The sequence below is a fragment of the Lampris incognitus genome, chromosome 6, assembly GCF_029633865.1.
Source record: "Lampris incognitus isolate fLamInc1 chromosome 6, fLamInc1.hap2, whole genome shotgun sequence".
Taxonomy (NCBI): domain Eukaryota; kingdom Metazoa; phylum Chordata; class Actinopteri; order Lampriformes; family Lampridae; genus Lampris; species Lampris incognitus.
This window is the reverse complement of record NC_079216.1, coordinates 25,515,085-25,533,825: the sequence shown is the minus strand read 5'-3', so window position 1 is coordinate 25,533,825 and position 18,741 is coordinate 25,515,085. Positions and strand designations below refer to the sequence as shown.

Genomic DNA, 18,741 nt, shown 5'->3' with positions numbered 1-18,741 from the left:
AGAATAATAGAAAGTTCAGGACAACAATAATAAAGAAATGACATTTATTCTCTGGTAGGCTATTGTTGTTCTTATATCTTTCCTTCTCTCAACACGTATCAGAACAACCGAATCCCTCTTATAATATCACATCAACAACAACCAAATCCCTCTTATGTTATCACATAAAAAAAAGGAATAACCCTCTTGAATTGTAAACCAAATACTAGAATAAAGAATTGAAAAGCTATCAAATATATGAAGTGAACACCTTACTAAACAACATTGACCTGAAAATTAATTTGTAATATCAGACAAAGTCCTGATTAAAAGTCTCCAAATAAAAGATAAACTCAGAGCAGTAGTGAACTATATTACCCAGCACTTGGGTTTCTAAACATTGGGGTCCATACGTTGGTGCACAAAAAAACCCCCCACAATGGAACAAACTCCCAATAGGAACATGTTGATAGTCAGTGTTTGAATAGTCTCCTCTTTCTCATGTGACCACGCAAACGATTCATGAGTGGTCCACAGGGTGGGTAGATAATGCAACAGGGTAGTGTTGATGAATGCCACAAGGTCCATACTGATCACGAAGGTCCGGCGCTATTTAGCTAATTAGCTTCAGCGAAATCCTCTTGTCTCCGGTTTCCCCGCACAAACTACGGCTGGTGTTTATAGATGACTGATCCCACGGCAGCTCTGGCAATGCGTCCACACTTGATAGTTAGACCTATACACTTTCACAAAGCTAGCTAAGTAAGAAAAATATCAAAACGGTAAGCACAATAGCTAACGTTAAGCTAACTGCTTTAGGCTAGCCAACTTCCATGGCAAACTGGGGAAGAATGAGTTGATGTCGAGATGCACAGGACTTGAAACTGTTACAATACAATATTTCAGTCCACAAAATATTACTCGCTTCGACACTAAACTCAATTTCTACCAACAAAATGATAAGTCGACAAACTCCTCTGCCATGTTCCGGAACGCTCTCTCCCTCGCTCTCTTTTTTTTTGTTTGCACCCCCAAAGTGGTCTCTCATTGGCTTAGAGTACAGCACTCTATTAAACTGAAATTACACTGGCTTAGCTAAGCAGGATATTGAAGCTCACAAAAGAATCAAAGCATTATGGCAAATGCAGTACTCCACTTGCTTTACCCATATTGAAACATGCATAACCGTGCAGACTAGAAAATATATTTCACATATCCATATTCCCATATTTGGCAGGCCTCTACACTCTTCCCCCACCAAATATCCAGCGTGCCCCATGCTGGGCTACATGACACAGAACCAAGTTAACCTATTACCCCAGGTACCTTAACTGGACACTCAAATGGTGATGACTGGTATAATAGTAGGTGGAAAGAACGATACCTTATTCACACATGACATGCATTGAGCAAAAGAGTTACACCACTATGAATGATAACTATTGAAGCGTTCAGGGAAATACATTGTGTGTGGCATAACTGAATAAACACTAGTAGGTTTCACCACTATACATTTTGCACGTGGCTCTCCGAGCTTTGCATAAGACAAACATTCTACTGGTTTTCTCTCTGTCTGATTTCTGTACTTTTGATTCTGGATTCACTGTATCAGATTCGTCTGTAGTGCAAATGCTCTACAGGACATCCCCATTCTCCTACCCTTTCGTCATCTACTATCTCAGCACTCTCTTCCGTTAGAGCAGATGGATCTTCTGAAGATTCTGAACTGGCAGTAACTTCTGGTACTTCCGTAGCAGGTGTAGGTGTATTGGACCGTGTGGGCATTACAACTTGTTCTGGTTGTTCGAAGAGGAGTGTCCATGATCAAGTCCTTTGGATAATTCCCATAATTGGACTCTGAGTCTGAAGAACATTGGTCTCCTAGGAGCAATTCAGCAGTGGAGTCATCTCTGTGAACCTCGAGGGTTCGATTCCTCTCTTTTACTTTTCTTCGCCTGAAGGCTCTTGGAGAAGGAGCAAGCTTGGAGTCAACCTCAGTACTCAATCTGACTTCTTTTCCCAATGGCAGAATATGATTACGGTGCATGACCTTGACGGGTCCCAAACCATCCACAGGCTTAAGGTGATAGACAGGAAGATCAGACATTTGACTCTCAACTACATAAGGACTTGCACTCCCGCGGTCAGCAAGCTTTTGTTTCCCTTCCAGGCCGAGGTTTCGAATTAGGACTCTCCCCAGAGTTCAAGCAATTGTACGCGTGTACCAGATGTGCAATGCGTTGACTCCATTTGGACTTTTGACTGGGCTCAAGAGTTCCTAGCATGTTTAAAAGTGTTCTGTTGAATCTCTCAGGTTGAGGATCTCCTTGTGGGTGGTAGGGTGAAGTCCTTGATTTCCTCACTCCCAACATGGTCATCAACTCTTTCACCAGCTGGCTCTCAAAGTCCCTACCTTGATCTGAATGTCTACAGCAGGGGTCTCCAACCTTTTTTTCCTCTGAGAGCTACTTTTACAAAATGAAAATGGCTGAGAGCTACTCATGTTTTGTTACATTTATTCTCATAACTTATTTAAACCCAAACAAACTGAATAAGCTTGTTTTGCCTGAACATTCACAAAATGTTGGTTTCCACAACTCACATTTTTTATTAAAACATATCAAAAAGTATTTAATTCACCTGCATGTGCGTTCTGTATTTCTGCATGCATTTCTTTCTAGTCTATCTCACACTTAAATTAAAATTTGAATGCTGTCAAAACAAAATGCAATTACAAATTCACGGATATTATTACTTACTCACTTGTCATTTTGTTATATCTGTCCACATGTCACTGTATCACTTCACAAGAGTATTCACATGTACAGTTGTATGTGTGATGTGTATTCAGTCTTGTAGTTAGTGAGATGACTGGCACTGCATGGAGTTAACAAGAGAGGCGTATGCGGGAGTGTATCCACTCAGGTTCACTCTTATGGAGTCATTTAAATGTTCATCTGTCAGTCTTGTTCTGAATTTTGATTTCATGTCAGAAAAGGCAGACTCACAGAGGTATGTAGACCCAAACAAAGCAGACATTTTCAGAGCTGCTTGGTGAAGATTCTTATAGTTATCTGGCTCTACTAAGCTCCAGAAATGCTGAGAATGCTGTTGAGCCTTTAACTGCACATTATTTTGAAGGTTTATTACCTCAATTTCCATTTCTACAGGATCAACACAGAAAAGTTCAGCAATCTGTCCTGAAATCTCACATATATCCACATCCATGAAGGGGTTGGCCTTAAATGTCACACAGGGCTCAAGTTTCTCAAAGTCACTGAATCTGTCTGCAAACTCCTGTCCAAGCCTTGACAAGAGGTCACAATACTTGGAAACATTTAAAACGCTGGCTGCGCCTGTGTGACTTTCCAACATCTTTGAGACACAGGGGAAGTGCTGAAACCTTTTGTTTTTCACTTGCTGAATGTGCAATAACAGTTTTGCACTGAACGCATTGACAGCACTGATCATATCAGATATGTTTTTATCTTTGCCTTGTAAATGTAGGTTCAGGTCATTCATTTTCTCAGTTACATCTGTCAGGAAAGCAAGATCAAGTAGCCACTCTGCATCAGATAATAGGGTGGTATCCTCCTCCCTCGTTTCCATAAATGCCTTGATTTCACCCAGCAAGGAAAGAAAGCGCTGTAGTATCTTACCCCGACTTAGCCATCTGACTTCAGTGTGGAGGAGGAGATCCCCATACTCCGCAGAGCATTCCTTCAGCAACAGCTTGAAGCTCCGGTGTTGCTTAGCCTTTGCTCGAACGGAGTTGATGATCTTAACAACAGGCGCCATCACATGGCCAAATTCCATAACTTTTGCACATATAGCCTGTTGGTGAATGATGCAGTGATAGTTCAGTAACTTTGGAAAGTCCGGGTCCGCTTTGCAGTGCGCAATAAATCCTGAGTGACGACCTGTCATAGCAGGGGCTCCATCAGTTGTTACAGACTCCAGCTTTTCAATAGGGATCTTTTTTTCTACAAAGTAGTCCTTCACTGCATTGTAAATATCAACTCCCCTGGTTGCGGTTTTCAGTGGAAGTAAGGTCAAAAACTCTTCTTTGGTGGAAAAGTCATCAAACACCATCCGAATGAAAACAGCTAGCTGGGTTGCAACGCTGGAGTCGACAGACTCATCTTACTGAATTGAAAACCATTTGCACCTGTTTGTGTCCGAGTCCAGCTGTTTTACCGCATCCACAGACAGCGCAGACACTCTCTTTGCCACAGTATTCGCACCCAGTTGTACATCGGCAATAGCAGACAACATTTCTGTCTTACTTTTGTGGTCCCTGAATAACGTGTCAGCCACCGCAGTCATAGCCTCCTTTACAATCCCGCCATCAGTGAAGGGCTTTTTGTGCTTGGTTAAGATGTGCGCCACTTTAAACGAAGCCTCCGTTGCTGCTCTGGCCTTCTTCGTTGGTCTTGTGAACAGAGACTGTTGTCTTTGAAGCGTAGTTTTCAGCTCCTTTATCTTCTCTTTTCGTAGACTGCTACCTGCAGGGAAGGCCCGTGAAAACTTGCTGTGGACTTTGGTGAAATGGTGCTCCACGTTACATTTTTTACCGACTGACACGCTAGCTCCGCAGATCAGACACACACACTTATCGTTTACATTCGTGAAACAAAACTCTGTTTCCCACTCTCCGTGAGAATAGTATGTTTTTAGCCTCTTACTGGTATGGGCAGCTGCCGCGGTCGTGGTTGCTGTCCGTCTCACATCACCACTGACTCATCAAGCTTGACAGCCGGGCAACTGTTTGATTGACAACTAATTGGCAAATAATCATTTCGTGTAAGGAGGGGCCGGACACCTGTGAATTTGATTGGATATAAATGTAAGCAGGTTTTCCAAGTGACCAAACAAATTTTACTCATCAAGTTTTCAAATTTATAGTCCGCGGTGGTGTAGCGGTCTAAGCATCGGCTTTGTGTCGATGCATTTGCCCACTGGGGACCGGGGTTCGCGCCTCGGTCTCATCAGATCCAACTATGGCTGGACTCGATGAAGCAGCAATAATTGGCAGCGCTGTCTTGGGGAGGGGGGCAGAGTCGGCTTCTGTTCGGCATATAAAAACGTCTCTGGGTGTGTGTGGGAAAAAGCAGTGGTTCGGCCTGGATTCGTCTTGTCACGGAAGTGGCGAGGCGTCTCCTTCAAGACTGCCGGCCGGAGAGATGCAGTTGGTGAACGCATGCAGTACGAGGGTGGGTGTTGGAACTAAAATAGGGACGATTGGCCACTAAATTGGGAGAAAAAGGGGAAAATCAGAAATAAATAAAAAAAATTTTTTTTTTTCAAATTTATGAAAGATTCATTAAAACTTTGGCGAGCTACTTGAAAAGGGGCTGTGAGCTACCAGTAGCTCGCGAGTGACGTGTTGGAGACCCCTGGTCTACAGTATCCTGTCATCCCCAAAAATGACATCAATTATTTCTTAGTGCAAGGTTTTGGAATTTTGAGGATGGCTTCCACTCGTTTTGAGCTCAATGTTTTACCTTTTTTTTATTTTATTATTTTTTAGAGATCTCTTGTCCCAGAAAGGTGACTTTTTCCTATACAAATTACAATTTACTTAGACTGGTCTTGTGGCCCTGCTCTGTCAGATATTTTAGCAATGCAGTGGTACCAATCCCACAAGATTGTTCTGTTGATGAACAGATCATCAAATCATCAACATACTGTATCAGCACACTCCTTACCGGAACTGTCCAGACTTGCGTGCAAAACCTGTGAGTCGACTGCTGGGGACTTTGCATAACCTTGTGGCATCCTGGCCCATATATATGTTTTACCCTGAGACTTGAAAGCAAACCAATACTGGGAATCTGGGTGCACACAGGCACTGCTGCATTTACTGCTTGTAAATCTTTGTATGAATCACCACTCTGCTGGCTGATTCTGCGGTCTTATCTTTCTAACAGGAAAGATGGATGTCTTCACTGATGAATGAGCACATAGGATAATGACTGCTACTGCCAGCAAACTTGTTAAACACTGGTGTTATGCCTATTACTACCTCTGGTTTGAGCGAATATTGTGCCTGACATAGACAGTATGTGTTCTTGGGTTAGTTAAAATGGGCATCTACATGCTTACATTCGGGGTGAGTATTGCGCTCTTTCTCCCCTAGTTTTCCCACATGTGGTCTTGTGAACACTGAGTGACCCACGGCCCTAAATCCTCCCACTGCATGCCAACTGTTTTGACTATAGGCACATGTGGTGTTGAGTTACAATCCCAGTGGAGCTGGGCTACGGCAGGGGTTGGCACAACCCTTAATACACACATATCATCCCAATACATCCAATCACTAGTCATAAGATTACTTTTTTTCCTTTGCCTGAACCAAAATTTCTCAAACTCATCAACTCCTTCACTTACATTGGCTCTAATATGCAAATCAGAATCTTCTATGAACGTGTTCTATGGTGACATGTGAGTGTGCAATATTTTAAGCAAATCAGAGGTTATTGACATCGGCCCCGATGGCAGCAGATCCCATTGATATATTGTACAGTGGCTTGCCATACCCTAATTTTACATCCTTACCTGGGATGTCTGATACTTTGGTGACCTTAATTCCTTTCTCTGTACAATGCAATACCAAGCCCAATGCACACATTGAATCTCTGGTTAACAGATTCACAGGGCTACATTTGGAAAAGAGGAAAGAGTGTTTTATTCTGTCATGGTCTTCTATGACGACTGACAATGGCATGGTATACTCTTACTGTGTAACACCTGATGCTCCTATAGTGTCAATATATCTACCACTCAATTTCGGGGGGCATTTGACATTCATTTTGTTTTATTACTGAAAGCTTAGCTCCAGAGTCAACCAAAAACGTAAAATGTTCCCCTGCCACCTCCAAAGTCATTTCAGGTATATTCTCAAATGTGCTCATTTTTGTCATATTGAATGCACTTTGGCTGTCGTGTGTGTGTGTGTGTGTGAGAGAGAGAGAGAGAGAGAGAGAGAGAGAGAGAGAGAGAGAGAGAGAGAGAGAGAGAGAGAGAGAGAGAGAGAGAGAGAGAGAGAGAGAGAGAGAGAGAGAGAGAGAGAGAGAGAGAGAGAGAGAGAGAGAGAGAGAGAGAGAGAGAGAGAGAGAGAGAGAGAGAGAGAGAGAGAGAGAGAGAGAGAGAGAGAGAGAGAGAGAGAGAGAGAGAGAGAGAGAGAGAGAGAGAGAGAGATGTCAGGGGTTTATTCACCAGACTCTGGAATCTGCCTTGTCCCCACCGCCAGTCACGCTTCATCTTCGGTGTACACACCGCGTGTGTATCCAGTGGGTTCCCGTGTGTTCCTTGGTTTGGTACAGTCTTTTGCCTAATGATCAGGGGCCCCACAGTTCCAAAACCTCTCATTTTGATGGCCTGCATTCTGGGGTCCTCTACTTGGAGCTCAGCCTCTGCTCTGAGGGGGACCGTCACGCCCTCCGCTTCTCCCTCTGCCTCTGTTGATGCTCTGTTGAGCTTGGAATTGTGCCAGCTGCACCATTTGAAGCTTGTCAGTCAACTGAGTTTTGGCTTGTTGTGCTTTTGTCACTGAGAGTTTCATATTGGGTCTCTCTGTTTGTGTCTCTGTTTCACGACGTCACGGTGGCACAGTGGTTAGCGTGGTTACCTGACAGCAAGAAGGTCCTGGGTTCGAGCCCCTGGGTAGTTCAACCTTGGGGGTCGTCCTGGGTCATCCTATGTATGGCATGTTCACTCCGTGTCTGCGTGGGTTTCCTCTGGGTGCTCCGGTTTCCTTTCTTCCCACGGTCCGAAGACATATAGGTCAGGTGAATTGGCCGTACTAAATTGTCCCTAGGGTGTGTGTGTGTGTGTGTGTGTGTGTGTGTGTGTGTGTGTGTGTGTGTGTGTGGGCCCTGTGATGGCCTGGCAGCCTGTCCAGGGTGTCTCCCCACCTGCTGCCCAATGACTACTGGGATAGGTTCCAGCATCCCCGTGACCTTGAGAGCAGGATAAGTGGTGGATGGATGGATGGCATGATCTTAAACAGCAGCCAAACGTCCTCTGTCCCAGCCCACACAGTGTTTGTGCACCTGACGGCGGATTTCTTCCTCCATGCCATCCAGGAAACAGGTCTTAAGCTGTTGTTCATATGGGGAATCATCTCGTTCGTTCAGCGGCGCTGGTGGTGCTAGACTGCTGTTTTCCCTGAAAACTTTAATCAATCTGACTAAAAGGTCAGACACAGTCTCTCCAGGCTGCTGACTACAGGCCTTTATTGTCCCCCATCTCATGGTGGCTCGGAAACTGTCTCTCATTCTGCCACATAGTCCCTCTACATGACGCCGATAATTGGCATTGTATGCCCAGTTATAATGGTCAGTTTCATCTCGGCTGTACCTGCCTGGTGTGGACTGGCATTGTACGCCCAGTTATAATGGTCAGTTTCATCTCGGCTGTACCTGCCTGGTGTGGAGGTGGGGCGGTCGCGTAGGAGGCTGTACCGAATGGGTCGACAACATACCGTGTACCTGTGTGTGTGTGTGTGTGTGTGATCTAATCCAGTTATTTTCCCATGATCTCACTCATATATGTCTATGGGGAAATTTAAAAAAGATGCAGTCATCTTTGGCGCTGTTACAACTCTGATGCTAAATCTGCTGTGTGTGGAAGCACATACATAAGCAAACAGGCTGTCGTTGGGGCTGTTACTTCATGTAAGTTTCTCCTGTGCTCTATTGGGATGCACCATTTGCTATTATCACAAACCTACTTGGTATGTCTGTCCACCTGCATCTGGACCTGCTGGATTTCTTGTATCACATCTATGTGTGATTGTACTTATGAGTTTGTTCTCCCCCTAGAAAGACTTTTCAGCTACTGTTCCTTCGAACTCAATGGCAGGAGAGCTTCTTAGCCGGCTCATTTTAAATAAAATACCTACTGTCAGGAATATGAATTTTATCCCTTTCTCTCCCTCCCCATCATTTCCCTGTCACTCTTCCCTCCTGCTTCTTCTCCCTTCTCAATTCTTTCCTCTCTTTTTACTGACTTTTTCCCATCTACCACCCACCCTCTTTCTCATCCTTCGCTTTCACTTCCCTAATACCCAACACTTCAAACTTTCTTCATCCCACGTTCTTTCTGCCAGACTTTCCTATTGGCTGAAGAGTACCATCGCGAGTCCATGCTGGTGCAGTGGGAGCAGGTGAAGCAGAGGGTGTTAAACACACTTCTTGGAGCAGGGGAAGATGCACTGGACATCAGTCAAGATGTGGAGGTACAGCACACTGGCAGTTCATATATGAGAAAAACCCTCTAAAGATTTATGTTAGTAATAAAAATATGTATTTGAGTAAAACAGTACTTGTTCAGCACACCATAACTGTAAAAGTTCTAATAAAAAAAAAAGAAGAAGCTATTTTTCTGAAATGTTAAAAGATAAGGCTATGGGGCTAGTTTGACACCACACATGGAGCTGGCGCAAATTAGACAACTTCACACAAGATGGCGAATTACTACTCTGTTGATATTTCATGCTATGTTCGGGCTTGTTAGGGAAAGACGACAATGTTTTTCTATCAGCAACTAGGAAACTCGTTTAGTTTTGGTCGTTGAGTTAATTCACCCATTTAGGCAGATTTTTCTTAGCCATCTATTATTTATGACATGCCTATGACATTACATGCCTGCTTTCTGACAGTGATTTTTTGTTTTTTTCATTTTGCTTGAAATGTAACTTAAATCACAGAAAGACGGGGAGTAGGCTTGAGGGCACAGACGTTCAATTTCATTTGTAAGCTTATAGCCTCATAAATATATTTATGAAAAATGAAATGTTCAGCTGTTGAACTTTTTCTTATGACTATGAATTTAATTAATTAATTAATTAATTAATTAATACTAACCAACTAACTAGTAGACTTAGCCTGTGAACTGAAAAAAAGAACCTGAGAGCTGAAATAAGAACGTGGAAAAAAACCTTCTGTGTTATGTTAACAAAGCCTATGTTAGTTGTTGTTAACGGGGTGTAGTTTTGAGCACTTTAACACTGACAATTGAAGAAACAGTAATTGCTTATTTACATTAGCTTGAACAACTGCTGAATGATGTATGTTAACATTGTTCTTCCTGACAGGAATTAGATAAGAGCAGACCTTTCTACAAAATAGGCAGAATAATCCTCTAAAGTGTGGTGAGAGAAAGATAGTCACCCTTTTGTTCTTTAGAAAGGGGAGATGTGGGGTGTCTGGGTAATTTAGCGGTCTAATCCAATGCATACCAACATGGGGATCGCCAGTTCTAATCCCCGCGTTACCTCCGGCTTGGTCGGGCATCCCTACAGACACAATTGGCCGTGTCTGCAGGTGGGAAGCCGGATGTGGGTATGTGTCCTGGTCGCTGCACTAGCGCCTCCTCTGGTTGGTCGGGGCACCTGTTCAGGGGGAAGGGGAACTGGGGGGAATAGCATGATCCTGCCATGCGCTACGTCCTCCTGGTGAAATTCCTCACTGTCGGGTGAAAAGAAGCGGCTGGCGACTCCACATGTATTGGAGAAGGCATGTGGTAGTCTGCAGCCCCCGGATTGGCAGAGGTCGCAGAGCAGCGGCTGGGCCAGCTCGGAAGAGTGGGATAATTGGCTGGATACAACTGGGGAGAAAAAGAGGGGAAAAATCCCAAAAAAAGAAAGGGGAGATGTGGTATTATTGTATTTGACCATTAGGAATGAGGCTGGGGCGGAAGGGGTCTAAGTGTTCGGCCTAACTAATAAAAAGTTTTATATTTAGTTCACAGTTTATCTCACATACAAGTTTACTTTCATATAGAGCGAGGAAGTGAGATTCAGTCACAAGTGGTCACTGGAGATGCATGTGGAAATACGTTCTAATGCCAGGTGTGAACTGAAGTACTTAGAGCTGTCAACTTGTAATCGGATCACCCAGGGCGCATGTTAATACCATGTCTAAACAGCCTCTTTGTTTCATTTGATATACAAACACACACACACACTTGTGGTTTTTTTTGTCTATTGCAGCCTAGTTTTGTGAGTGAGGTCGCAGTTGCAGGAAGGAGCGCTTTGGACAGTGTGGAAGTAGCCTATGGACAACAGGTGAGTTGCTGTCCATCAATGCCATACAATGGAAATTGCTGTGTAGGGAATTGTCATCATTTCCTTCTTCTTCCTTCTTTACCTTTGTTCTTCTTTCTTTATGGCTTGGTTTATAGCATAGTTGATAACAAAATAATTTAAGTATTACACTTAAAAAAATGGCGACGGGCGCGGCTGGACATTGGAGCACAGGAGAGTCACGCATATCAATAGCTCCGATAACGACGGGCGCGGCCAAACATCGGTACACAAAAGAGCCACTCATATCTATGGCTCTGTTAGCGACGGGCGTTGGTAAACATCGGATCACAAAGAGCCACGCATATCAATATCTCTGACAACGACTCCTAGAGGATATATTCTGAGTCTCATCACCAGCCAGTCAGACTAGCTTGGTCTAGTCAGAAAGGCATGAAATTGAGGAAGCCTCTTGGATGAGAGGCGAAATGTCTTCACGGATATATACCAAGTCCAGTTGCACTTGATTCAACTCCTTTGGATAACCATGACCTGGATGAATGAGAACATTCACAGACACTTAAAAAAAATGGCCTGTATTTCTGACTCAGCCTATGAAAACAGTAGAAACCCCATTCAGTTTTCTAAGTACTTGTTATGACATCGTGAGACTGGTCATAATAGCTAATTTCATTGTCTTGCCTCAGCACACCAAATGTCATGCAATTTAGGTGTTAGTATAGCAGTCAAATACTCTGAATAGTTTTCTTAAACCAGCGACTTCAGCAAACACAGTATTAAGTATAGCCACTGCTGCTACCTGCAAGATTTTAAGTTTTATCCAATTTTATCACTTCTGTTGCAAATTCTGACATTTTTGGAGGTTACATTACTGTAATTTTTGTGAAAAATGAGGCACTGTGTAAGATTTATTTTTATTCAAATACACTCACCGGCCACTTTATTAGGCACACCTGTCCAACTGCTCGTTAACGCAAATTTCTTATCAACCAATCACATGGCAGCAACTCAATGCATTTAGGCATGTAGACATGGTCCAGACGATCTGCTGCAGTTCAAACCGAGCATCAGAATGGGGAAGAAAGGTGATTTAAGTGACTTTGAACGTGGCATGGTTGTTGGTGCCAGACGGGCTGGTCTGAGTATTTCAGAAACTGCTGATCTACTGGGATTTTCACGCACAACCATCTCTAGGGTTTACAGAGAATGGTCCGAAAAAGAGAAAATATCCAGTGAGCGGCAGTTCTGTGGGCGAAAATGCCTTGTTGATGCCAGAGGTCAGAGGAGAATGGCCAGACTGGTTCGAGCTGATAGAAAGGCAACAGTAACTCAAATAACCACTCATTACAACCGAGATATGCAGACGAGCATCTCTGAACGCACAACACGTCGAACCTTGAGGCAGATGGGCTACAGCAGCAGAAGACCACACCGGGTGCCACTCCTGTCAGCTAAGAACAGGAAACTGAGGCTACAATTCGCACAGGCTCACCAAAATTGGACAATAGAAGATTGGAAAAACGTTGCCTGGTCTGATGAGTCTCGATTTCTGCTGCGACATTCGGATGGTAGGGTCAGAATTTGGCGTCAACAACATGAAAGCATGGATCCATCCTGCCTTGTATCAACGGTTCAGGCTGGTGGTGGTGGTGTAATGGTGTGGGGGATATTTTCTTGGCACACTTTGGGCCCCTTAGTACCAATTGAGCATCGTGTCAACGCCACAGCCTACCTGAGTATTGTTGCTGACCATGTCCATCCCTTTATGACCACAGTGTTCCCATCTTCTGATGGCTACTTCCAGCAGGATAACGCGCCATGTCATAAAGCTCGAATCATCTCAGACTGGTTTCTTGAACATGACAATGAGTTCACTGTACTCAAATGGCCTTCACAGTCACCCGATCTCAATCCAATAGAGCACCTTTGGGATGTGGTGGACCGGGAGATTCGCGTCATGGATGTGCAGCCGACAAATCTGCAGCAACTGCGTGATGCTATCATGTCAATATGGACGAAACTCTCTGAGGAATGTTCCCAGTACCTTGTTGAATCTATGCCACGAAGGATTAAGGCAGTTCTGAATGCAAAAGGGGGTCCAACCCGGTACTAGCAAGGTGTACCTAATAAAGTGGCCAGTGAGTGTATGTGTCAAGTCAAGCTTTATTAATATAGCACATTTCATACGCAGGCAACAAAATATGCTTTACATAAAGTGACAATAGTGTGTGGATGTGGAAATGTTTTCATAACAAAACAACTTGATCAGCATTTGAAATTTGAGATAAATCCACTCCTAGAACTGATTGCATTGAAAATAAATTAAACCCAGATGTACACATTTTTCTTCCATATTTTAAATCCCAATTTGTTCTTTCCTTTGTCAGTCCACTGGCTTAAAACTGGGTCACAACTGTAGCCCATGGGTGGGCCAAATGAAACATATTGATTAGTAAGATAGGAGGAGGGCACACTGGGTAGTTGTCCCAACCATGTCTCTCTATTTCACCTCTGTCTCTTTTCCTAACACTATGGCTTCTCCTCTGACCATGTGTCGTCACATTGCTTGTGGGATCATTTTTCTGATGTTTGTCCTCTTCTTTGATGACCTTCTGAACGTTTTGATTCTTTTCGTGTTGTTTTTCATCGTCAACTATTTTACTCTACAGACATAATGTTTCCTTTTCCTCTGGAAGTTGGAGTTTGAGCTGTAGGCATAACTCATGTATCCTTGAAAACCTGAAAATTTACAGATTCATATTGTAGTCATGGATAACGCTTGGAAAATTAAAGACCTGATCAAATGTCTTGGAATTATTATTGAGGTCATGGAAAATTGTCAATTAGGTTTTAAAATTGTATTTTTACTTGCAAAGATTGCATATTTGTTGAATATTTTTTGGCTAACATAAAAAAAAAGTATCCATAATTTTAGCCACTGAAATTGCTCGTCATTACTTGAAATTTGAGGGGTATGGTCTGTAACCAGCTAAAGACTGTTTAGAGCCAAAATTGTCAAGCAAAAGTCATGGAAACCGTTTTTGAAAATTCCTGGAAAATTATTTTGTAAGAAGACCGCAAACTTTTTATTTTTTATTTTTTGTGTGATTCAAAGTAAAATGTGCTAAAACAGAAATCAAAGCTTAAAGAAAGGAAACAAATTTTGTTTTTAGAAATTCAAAATTAGTGAAGCTATAAAATGTCTATTGGTTTTGTTTGCTTTTTAGCTTTCTCCTACAATGCCTGCTTCCTCTGATCTCTCCTCCTTATTTGTACTCTTATGTTTAGATCTACATTTTTAACGAGAAAATAGTAAATGGTCATATCCAGCCTAGTTTAGGAGATCTGTGTGCCTCTGTAGCAGAGAGTCTGGATGACAAGGTAAGAGCATTCATCACATCCAACATGACTTGACAGCAGTTGTCACAATAATACAATAATCACTCGGTCCTAGAGTCCTTTAAAACTCCTTTGTCCTCTAAAAATATAATTGTGGGTTATAACGTAATCTCTTTTTTCCTGTGCTTTTGAGCACCACTGGGAGTGGGACTACTAATGTGTGTTATTTTACTGTTTGGCACCCTCTAGAATGTATCAGACATGTGGCTAATGGTGAAGCAGATGACAGATGTGCTGCTAGTTCCAGCCAAAGATACATGGAAGAGTCGAACTGCCGTCGACATGCAGATGGCCTTTGTGCGCCAGGCACTCAACTTTCTTGAGAACAGGTAACTGTTGACAATTTCTTGTACTTTTCACTTTGTCAGGGCCCAGTGCTGGTTTTGGTTTTAAAAAAGAAGTCTTGCTAGGTTTGGGCTTTTACTTTATGAAATTTGAAAGATGAATGTCCTTGTTTGCATTTCATTATTTGAACCTGTTATCTCTCACCAGCTATAAGAAGTACACTATGGTGACAGTGTTCGGGAATCTCCATCAGGCCCAACTCGGAGGTGTTCCAGGAACATACCAACTGGTCCGCAGCTTTCTCAACATTAAACTACCAGGGCCTCTTCCTGGCATGCAGGTAATGCACACCAGTGTTTCCCACTGGTGTGTAATATAATTGTGGTGGTAGTGTGTTTTGTGTTGGGGGGGGGGTGATGGGGCCTTAACTCGTCAGCACACGAAATAGTCTATTAGTGATATTAAACAGTGCTTTACTTCTTGATATCACTGCAATAACTAGCTAATATGCAGCACAGTTGCTATGGCTACAATTACAATTACATCTGATCACAATTTACTGGGTTGAAGCTTTGTTTCATATATCTATGCATGTCTAAACATGCCAGGGCATGTAGAACGACTGCATAGGGCAATGAATCACACAGACGATCATTACTGTTGCACATGGGTAATGCAGCAGATTATTTTAGTCCAGAATATGGAGGAAAGCAAAGATGAACAGTATAGCTGCAAGTGGCAATTAGCAGGGTCCAAACACCTGATGACCTCTGACACATTTCCATGATGTTGACTGATGTACAAGTGTGATTCCTGTTGCATGTTTGGTCTATGACAGGGGTGGCTGAACTTTTTTGGTTGTTGGCCACTTACAGAAAAATTACAGACATTACAGTAGTTTATTGATGTGCTCACATATTACAGTAGGCATTTCAGTATCTTCAGTTCAATTTAAATTAATACAATAAAACGGTTTAAAACTCTCATTCAAAAATCAGTGCAAAATAAAAAGCTGGGTGCAAAAAAGAACAGGTGAAAAGATCAAGAATCAGACTCAGAATACTTCATTCATCCCCGAGGGGAAATTGGGTCCTATTACAGACATTCACACTCTAGTAAAGAAAAACTAACAAGTTCCAAGATAACAGGAAAATAGAAATAAATAGAAATAAGAATAAAATATGTAAATATTTGTGAAAATTACATGTGTGCACCATGCTCCAGCATATAACACCCTATCTATACTGTATTACTGCAGCATGAAACAAACGGCACAAACACACACCCGACAGGGTAAAATAGGTTGAAGGGCCAGTCTAATGACTATTGACTTAGAGTGTCTGACACTCTGAGGGTTGAGTTGGAAAGTTTGATGGCCACAGACAGGAATGACCTCCTGTGGCACGCTGTAGTGCATTTTTGGGGGAATGAGTCTATCACTAAAAGTACTCCTATGCCTGACCAGCATGTCATAGAGTGGGTGGGAGACACTGTCCATGATGGCACATAACTTCAACAGCATCCTCATCTCAGAAACCGCCGCCAGAGAGTCCAGCTCCACCCCCACAATGTCACCAGCCTTGTGGATCAGTTTATTGAGCCTGTTTGCATCCGCTACCCTCAACCTGCTGCCCCAACACACAACAGCAAACAGGAGAGCACTGGCTACCATAGACGCATACCACATCCTAACCATTGTTTGGCAGATGTTGAAGGACCTCAGTCAAGTCAAGTCAAGTCAAATCAAGTCAAGTCAGTTTTATTTCTATAGCCCAATATCACAAATTACGAATTTGCCTCAGTGGGCTTTACAGCAACACAACATCTTGTCCTTAGACCCTCTCATCGGATAAGGAACAACTCCCTAAAAAAAAGAAGAAAAAAACCCTTTAAAAGGGAGAAAAAATAGGAAGAAACCTCAGGGAGAGCAACACAGACAACACGAACAAGATGGACAATGTGCAATGGATGTTGTGTTTACACAATTTACAGAATACAACATTGAAAGAGGATGAACATAATTATAAAATAAAATATACTTATAAAATTTATGAAGAATATGATGAGCAGGATGCCAAGGAGTGTCCAGATGCCACCGGAACAGCCCAGGATGCAAGCCACATGACCAGCATCATCATATTAAAAAAAAAAAATTCTTTGTTGTGCAGCGACTGGGGTCCAGCTGCAGTTATTTTTCCTATTGCCTTGGTCAGGGGCACAGACAGAAGTATTAACCCTAACATGCATGTCTTTTTGATGGTGGGAGGAAACTGGAGCACCCAGAGGAAACCCATGTAGACACGGGCAGCTGACATTCACGTGAATGTGATATTCTCATTATAATGTTGTATTAAAAACATAGAACAAATTTAGGCTATTAAACTTGTGTTAATATCCAAATATAACTGGTTTTATTAAATTTGGATTATTTTACAATTGTGTATAACCAATACTTTAAAAAGTTAAGCATTTTTACAAAATTTCTGTGTACCCTCTGCAGTACCTCTATTTGAGAAACACTGCTCTAGAGGAGCACAAAAGATTGGTTAGAGGTAACACAACTATAGCACCTGATCATGCCCAGGAAAGTGATGAAGGTCTTTATTGGCCGGCCGCACTGAAACATTTAAGATAGCCTGGGCCTTGGATGCAGCGGGTTGCGTCTGGCTTGGCCCACCTCTTTTTGTTAATGTAGGCCACACCCAAAGATTTTGTTGGCTCATTGTGAAGGTACGGTTTGCCCTATGAATTTTCTTTCAGTAACTTTTTGTCAGGAGGCCCCGGAGATTCTTGCACCAAATTTTGTGATGATCGGACTTGCCGTCTAGCAGTTCAAAAAGTAGGTTTTGCAAATAATTAAAAATGGCACAAGTGGGTGTGGCCTACATAGATTGATTTGCATAAAATTACCTTTTTCCTACCAAAATCGTTTTGAGATTTGAGCCATAATGTAAAATTGCTTTTAACATTCACATTCAACATGCCAAGTTCCTTCTTCTCTCTGGCTTTTCCTGTGCGAGTGCCGGGGGGTGGGGGAGCACAGACTCACCTGTATCAATGAAAAATGGCAAGAAGAGGAGCAACCGCACAATGCTAATACATTGAACAGTTGTTGTCAAAAATGCCAGTGGGAAAATGGATCAAATGTGGCATTTTTAACATGAAATAATAACAGATGAACACTTTTAAAGGAACTCCAAATATACCTGGCAGGCAGTTAATATACCAAGCTAACCTCACCAGGAATGCTTGGGTTACACTGCATACCTTAACTTTGAACTGTGCTTTTGAATGTGGAGTCTGTAAGCAGTTGTGCCTCATTAAAATTGTTACTTTAATTTTCTGTTTTTGTGTATGTTTAAAAGGACGGTGAAATAGAGGGCCATCCAGTCTGGGCTGTGATCTACTACTGTCTCCGCTGTGGAGATCTAAATGCTGCCATGCAGGTGGTGAACAGAGTGCAGCATCAGCTTGGAGATTTTAAGACCTGGTTTCAGGATTACATGAACAACCCTGACAGACGGTGAGAACATTGTGCTCGATGGACAGAAAAAAATAAAAGCCAAATGTTACGTTTAGCAAACCACAATACAGTGAGACCTCTCACCCTTTCCTCTTCCTTCTGTTTTGACAATTTGAACTCATAGTCTCACCCCAGCCTCCGAGAACAAGCTTCGTATCCACTACCGTAGAGTGCTAAGGAACAGCGCGGACCCCTATAAGAGGGCTGTCTTCTGCTTGGTAGGAAAGTGTGATGTCAGCGACAACCATGGAGAGGTGGCTGACAAGACTGAAGACTATCTCTGGCTTAAGGTATCCCTCATGTTTGTTTGTTTTTTTTTCATCTATTTTGTTAGCATATGTCTCCCCGCTTGCCGCCCAGTGACTGCTGGCATAGTCTCCAGCATCCCCGCGACCCTGAAAGCAGGATAAGCAGTTTGGATAGTGGATGGATGGATTTATGTAATTTTTTTTAATAATCTCTCATTTGTGTAAAATGAAAATAGGTCTGCTTGTGTCTGTTATGG

At 42.6% G+C, this 18,741-nt stretch overlaps 1 protein-coding gene across 2 annotated transcripts in view; it reads left to right on the top strand.

Moving 5' to 3' along the window:
* Positions 1-18,741, top strand: part of nup93 (nucleoporin 93) — a 133,536-nt gene that overhangs the window by 49,186 nt on the left and 65,609 nt on the right. For both annotated transcript variants that reach the window (XM_056281890.1, XM_056281889.1), the window contains exons 5-11: positions 9,092-9,220; positions 10,976-11,050; positions 14,318-14,410; positions 14,618-14,757; positions 14,921-15,053; positions 18,079-18,236; positions 18,361-18,526. In XM_056281890.1, the coding sequence (XP_056137865.1) occupies positions 9,092-9,220; positions 10,976-11,050; positions 14,318-14,410; positions 14,618-14,757; positions 14,921-15,053; positions 18,079-18,236; positions 18,361-18,526 (894 nt within the window). The remainder of the gene's footprint in view (positions 1-9,091; positions 9,221-10,975; positions 11,051-14,317; positions 14,411-14,617; positions 14,758-14,920; positions 15,054-18,078; positions 18,237-18,360; positions 18,527-18,741) is intronic.